The following is a 7,056-nucleotide window of genomic DNA, read 5'->3' on the forward strand; positions in this document are numbered from 1 at the left end:
TATTGTTATTGTTATTGTTATTGTTGTTATTATTATTATTATTATTATTGGGCTCACTGCATGCTGACCCTATAGCCTAGTCACACCAATGAATCCAAGTTGCGCTTTGCAATGATATATGAACAAGGCTGACCAAGGCTACGTTTAATGTCCCTATCTCAGGCACACCGGGGGGATGCGAATATAATAAGTTTAAAGGCGTCAGCTCAAGTTAAAAAAAAAAAAATAAGAATAATAATAATAATAATAATAGTTAGTATACAAACAGATACTTAATTTGCATAATGGATTGACATCGTCCATTACTGTCGAGTTGATAGTAGTTACGTTTTGTATCAAACTTGGCTCATAGGTTTTTCCCGCCATATGCCTACCTTTAAATCACATCTTTTAATAAATTTTTGATTGAAGGATTCCCAAAACAGCTCAATGCGTAAAAGTAAATTGATTTGCTTTGTTTAATTGATTGTTGGATTTGTTATGCAATTGATACTGAGGGTATAATCAACTTTAAAGACGATAAGTTTGGTTGGGTAAGAACCTCTCTTAATACCCAATACCACTAGCCTGCTAAAACTCGTACTTTCCGTTGGTTTTCACTTGTGCTATACTTGTGCCCATATCTCTCTTATAGGCTAACTGGAGTGGACTTTTTCTACTCTGCCTCAAAAGTAACGAACGAGCATGGCCAGACCTGCTTCCATTTCAAGAAACAAGGACAAGTCAAGATCTTCTCTCCGTGTATTGAGCGAATCAAGTTCTCCCAGGGTAGAGGGAAGCCTTCGATGTGTCCTGCTCATATGAATAGTGAGATTATTCAAACAAAGGCCAAGAATACGATTGATTCATGTGCTTCAGTGCGACTGGTGGCTAACCGTAAGTCTATAAGTTATAAACTGTTTCAACTGATCATGACACGTGGTTAAGGCCCCTTATCATTACGTATTGTGCACATGTTTGTGATTGTGAGTGAGAACTCAGTTTCCAAGTGCATTCATTTGGGAGTTTATAGTTTATTACTCTATATACTACTATCAAGAAACTGGTATATTTCGTTATACCAAAACATAAACCAACAATTAACAAAAATTATTACCATTTAAAAAATTAATTATTGAACTCAGCATGACTCCAAACCAATTTAAAGATACTAAAATGAAGACTATAAACCTGTTACATCCCGAGTTAACTATTATTAGGCAAGTTGGCCGCCATTTTCGTGGCTACCATTTTGAAGTAGGAACAACAAGAAAGGATCTTTGTAGTTTGTTTGGTTTTGGTTTTGAATATCTTTCTCTGGAGACTCCGCAGTCTTAATAAGACATCGAATTGATGACACCGAATAAAAGAGGGGGATGGCATACGTCTTCTTTTTTTTTTTTCCTTAAATGATGCGAAACGGCGGTCTTTTTGAAACTTTCCAGGAACATACACCGATTTTATAAATAAAAAACGAAACTTCAATTGGATCGAGAAAGCTCTATACATTATTTGATGTGTTTCTACGTTTACTTTGGTCAAGGTGGAGCCACGAGTACCTGTGAAGATCCAGGGACTTTAGATCAAGGCATTGTGGTTGGAAGTGACTTCACGTATGGAAGTCATGTCACCTTCTTCTGTGGTCCATCCACCTACATGCTAGGAGCACCACAGAGGGCGTGTCTCGACTGTGGTGAGTGGGGAGGTTCAAATCCAACTTGTGAACTTATGGACAATGCTGTACCATTACCAGAGGAGAATGTTGGATTCCCATCGCAGAAACCCTTCTCAAATGCCCAGGCAGCTACAACTACGGAGTCAGCTACAAAGACATTTAAACCATTTAATGATCAACCCAAGAAAAGGAAAAGAAGAAGAAGAAGGCCTAAGTTTAAGAGACCTGGCCAATAGGTGTAGGTCACTTTCTTTTTCTTTTGTCTTTTTCTTTTTTATGTTTGTGAAATGTACAATTAAGAATTTAAAGTTGCAAAGACGCAAAGCTCGAGGCAATGTGAATCAACCCCACATTGAAATTGACGACAAGGGTAGGTGAGGTGAGTGTGAGCGAGGGATCGAGACGTGTGGTCAAAGCTTACTAACTATGCATTTGAACTATACCGCATTTCTGTTAACTGCTATTTTGACTGAGCTCACACCTTTGGTGGAACAACCGTTCGCCTGTAACTTCTCTTAAAAGTCTGGTGAAGGAGCTAAACATTTTTGGTGGAACAACCATGCGCCTGTAACTTCTCTTGATAGTCTGGTGATTTGATTCTACAACATGGTTGAGGATCATATTCAAGCAAAACTTGCGCGTATTCCAACTCTTTCTTTAACTTTATGAATAGAACAACACCACATGTTTTATGCCAATAGGGTCCAACGAGTTTCAAGTGATGAAACTTTATTGTCGTGATTGGAAAAAAAAATTAAAAAAGCATTAAACCTGTAAATGTTTTTAATTAAAGAACGTTTTATCGCACAAAAGACATGTGTAATTGTGCTTGTAGATAATTATGGCGTGGCGTGGCGGATCCCGAATTCCCAACAAGTTGGTTCAACAAGTGGATAGTTTAAACTTATTGAACCAATTTGAAGTCTCTTTTTGGTTTAACACTTTCATCGTGAGAATGCTTTTTATTGTCATTACATCAATTGTAATTAAATAATTGGTCCAGTCAGTCAAACGATCTCTTTTGCTCTTCTTAAATTATAAATTTTGTATATCGTAGGATGATTCAACAATTATTCTATGTCAGGAGTAATAGGAAAAACTCGTTTTTTCCCCCGTGGTTATTAACTATTTATTTATCGGATCCATGCCTGTAATTGTAACAGGTGCTCGATGTGTTCGTTTTAATATCGTGTTATGTGGGCGTTTTAATGAGTATTTTCCCTTCAGTTCGTCTATAACCATAAGTTTAATACCACAAAGTGTTTACCATACTGTAATTGAAGTCGAATTTAGCAAGGGATGATTAAAGTGTGCATATTGGTCAAAAACAAGACCATTAATTGTTTTGTTGATTTATGGTGCATTATTTAAATTATAATAAGCATATCTTTTAAAAACAGCTATTTACCTGTATTATTTGTTTTGAGCTTAACTTGTATGTGTCTAGTATACAGATAACAGTTTCTTTATTTTCCTTTTGAAAGATCTAGTATCATACTCAAGTCCCTTGCCTCGATTGAAGACCCTTAAGTCCCTTGCCTCGATTGAAGACCCTTAAGTTCCGGTTCAGAATTAGACCATGTTGGGTCTAACCCACTTCTTGATCACCTTGACCCGGGATTTCTCAAATTGCCACATAAATTGATCCAACCCTCACATAGTCCGAGTTCAACTTATTTTCCTCTCTACTATTTCCGGGTCATACTGATCCATACTTGCGTCAATCCCCAGCCTTGTAATTGACAATCCGGGTTAATTCTGAACCGGGAGTCTTTAGAGTAAAGGGACATTTCATGTAGCTACAATTGAATATCAAAGGGTGACATTGAATTCAGGTGAATGAGAATTCAAGTTTAGAATATGAATAAGCCATTTGGCTCCTTACAATTTTACTTTATGGTTATTTATTTTTCTTACAGTTCTGCCATGGCTCTTGCGCCTAATATTTATTTGAACATTCTTCCTTCATGTTTAGTTGGTGCTGTTTATTTCATTGCTTCTGTACCGATTCCAACCTGAAGTATGCCCTCTTGTGTGCAACAGTTTTGTTCGCTGACTGATTCATGTATTAGTGCCTATAATGTCAGTATGTACCGGGAATGATTAAATATTACACTGCTAACTGACTGTTGACCGTTCCTGACTCATTGTACAAGAATTGGTCTGATAGGTTGTATGAACGTCTTATCCTGCTTGACCAGGTTCTAGTCCGTTAGTTGTGCTTGATAACGAAGCTGCATTTGTGTAAACATGATCACTAGGGTATCTAAATTAGCAATGGCTGTTATACCAGCGTTTATATACATTGCAGATCTGATATTGGAGGCAGAGTGTGTTGACTATTATTCTTATTTAGTATTGGATTCAACTTTGTGTAACAATAATTTGTATGCAAAACCCCTTGGGATCATACGAATTTCTTGCCATTTGTACAAAATGCAGTAATTTGTTCGCCAAGCCTCCTTTAAGTCACTTGATGTTAAAGTTCAGATTGTGTTTTCATCATTGGACAGGATGCGGTTACCGGAAACCAACCGGCAGATTAGAAAGCATAAACAACAACTGTAGCTCTGTATGCAAATTATTCACACCTCAGCTGTGATTGGTCAACAGTAGTGTCATAAGAGTCACGAACACCAATCACAAGTCAGTTATGTTTAAGAAGGGGGTCACTGACACGATGTTACCCAATGACAGATGAAACATTAAACCTTTAGGTAAGGGCGGGTAGTCCTGACCTAATATTGACAGTGTACCAACCTCTTGTCGACCTCAGTCATACAGTATTTCAGACTGGATAAATACAGAAACACATTAGAAGTTCCGTGATATCCCTCTTTGGCACTGTTTTCATAACTATGTTGGCAGCAAGACTGTGCGTTTTGAGATCAGGTATCTTATCTAAAGAGGTCGGTTTGTCATTGGATATAAAGAATAATTTATTGGGAATAGGGATAAAAACATAGCAAAACACAAAGAGTGCCATTTTTAGATAATGTGTCCAAGTATCGACTGGTCCAAGTAAAATTGCTGTTCTTACTATTAGTCTTCTTCTTTTTAATCGTTAAGTGCAAGTTCCTCTATTGTGTTTACTCGGTTGCTGTCGAGAAGACTGTTCGATATTATGGTTGCCCAGGTGTAAACGTGTTTCAAAGACACGGTTCAAGTACCTGAACACGTGTATATACAGTCGTATCATGTTTCCAAGCAACGAGGTATATCATAACAAGGACGGTGCCCTCTCCAACAAACTAAAATAATATCCCAGTCAAATGGGTTTTGCGTAATATCTCTGTCGATTGAAATAAATGTAATGACTGTTAAGCTTACATAATGATGTTGTATAACATTAATAATTCTATGATTTAGCGATGTGGATTAAAGTTGATAGTTCATGCACATTTAGGCTGCGGTTTCGTCTACGCTGTATTGTGCACTTTAGTCAAAGGATGGTTTATTTTTACTGTTACATTAAATTACTAGCAAATGGAACAACAACAACGACAACAAAAACAACAACCGTTGAATACGTACTCAAGTTAATGTTTATTATATTACCTCAGATGATGATTTAAGCATTATGTAAACGTATTACAGTTTTGTAATCATAGGAAAGTATAGTGCAACATGTTGAAATGACAGTCTAACGTGGGGGCTTGACTTTAATAATTGTTTTGAACCATTTATTTTTTGTCTTGCATTTAATGCATCAGATCTCGGTTTTATTTTACTTATTTGTTTGTTTGTTTGAAAAATAAAATACTGTAAAATGTGTAAATATCCTAAAGGAATATATATATATGTTTATTGTTTAGTGATATTTCACTATTAATGTTATTGTTGTTATTGTTTATATCTTCAAGCAAACTTGAATCATTGTTCCTGATTGGGTGATCCGTAGTAACATCAATGTGAAACAAGTCTATTAAAGGCAGTGGACACTATTGGTATTGTCAAAGACTAGCCTTCACACAGTTGGTGTATCTCAAAATATGCATAAAATAACAAACCTGTGAAAATTTGAGCTCAATCGGTCATCGAACTTGCGAGATAATAATGAAAGAAAAAAACACCCTTGTCACGCGAAGTTGTGTGCGTTTAGATGGTTGATTTCGAGACCTCAAGTTCTAAACCCGAGGTCTCGAAATCAAATTCGTGGAAAATTACTCCTTCCTCGAAAACTATGGCACTTCAGAGGGAGCCGTTTCTCACAATGTTTCATACCATCAACCTCTCCCCATTACTCGTCACCAAGAAAGGTTTTATGCTAATAAATATTTTGAGTAATTACCAATAGTGTCCACTGCCTTTAAACTGCCCACTATTTCAATAATACGCGTGTGAAGTTTGCTTGAGGATAAACGTTATCACAACTGGTTATAATTCAGCGTGTTTCTGCATCCCATATCAAACTCCGCCTTTGGTTCAATATGGGACGCAGAAGTGCCGTTTTTTTTTTGTCTTACTCCTTGAGCGTCAGTATGATAATATTTTGAGGCTCGCTCATCTTCTCGCTAACATGATCAAGAGGCGAAATCTGAATGCCTGTACCAATAGTGTGTCCATGTGTCTGTCTGATGTTGGGATTGCACTTTTGTTATTGTAGGTCCGCATGAGGTATGTGCCTAACAATAGACAAACAGCCGTCTGTATTATTTTTGAATGAATTTAATGTTATCGGGATAATCCCAAAATTAATATTATTATTAATAATATGATGTTAATATCGGCCTTACGTGTCCTGACTGCCTTTAACAATATCAAAACATGATCAAGTTGTTTTAAGTCAGATGATGAAGAATAAAATGTATTACTTCTTCTACAAAAGAGTAATTGGGCTGGTTTGTTGTTAGAGAGTAGAGTAGAATTTCGGCATTTAAATCAAATGTTGGCCTAAATATAAAAAGAATCGCAAGGGGTAAGTCAAGCAGTTCTATCAAACTTGGGCTTAAATTGTCAAAAAATCACAAAGGGTTAGTCCAGCAGTTTTGTCAAAATAAGGGTCAAGAATGGAAAAAATCGCAAGGGTGAGACTAGCAGTTTTATCAAAAACGGGGGGGGGGAATTGTGAATAAAACACTACAGAAATAAATTTGCACTCAAACCAATCAAGATTATATTTACAAAATATTACAATTTATTTACAACACAACTCTTCTGCAATCTGAATTCTTTTCAGTGGCCACACCTAAAAAAAAACAATAAATTCAACTTCCAAAATTCACTCATTCCAAACCTGAAATTGAGTCAACCCGACTCTTAAACTTGTGAGTTACAGTTACTGGCTTTAAGTAACCTTAACTCGCCAGTAGTTTATTCAAGTTTCTACGCCTTGCATCACCTCGATCTCAAATCCCAACTTCTCAATAATTCAACCATATATCACAGTCTTTGGCAAATTC

General features: G+C 36.5%; 1 protein-coding gene across 1 annotated transcript in view; it reads left to right on the plus strand.

Moving 5' to 3' along the window:
• The window catches only part of LOC139936240 (uncharacterized), a 110,112-nt gene extending 103,674 nt beyond the window's left edge, over positions 1 to 6,438 (plus strand). The window contains exons 14-15 of the mRNA XM_071931023.1: positions 635 to 876; positions 1,523 to 6,438. Of these exons, the coding sequence (XP_071787124.1) occupies positions 635 to 876; positions 1,523 to 1,890 (610 nt within the window). The 3' untranslated portion in view covers positions 1,891 to 6,438. The remainder of the gene's footprint in view (positions 1 to 634; positions 877 to 1,522) is intronic.
• The last annotated feature ends 618 nt before the right edge of the window (positions 6,439 to 7,056 follow it).

The sequence above is a fragment of the Asterias amurensis genome, chromosome 4, assembly GCF_032118995.1.
Source record: "Asterias amurensis chromosome 4, ASM3211899v1".
Lineage (NCBI taxonomy): Eukaryota > Metazoa > Echinodermata > Asteroidea > Forcipulatida > Asteriidae > Asterias > Asterias amurensis.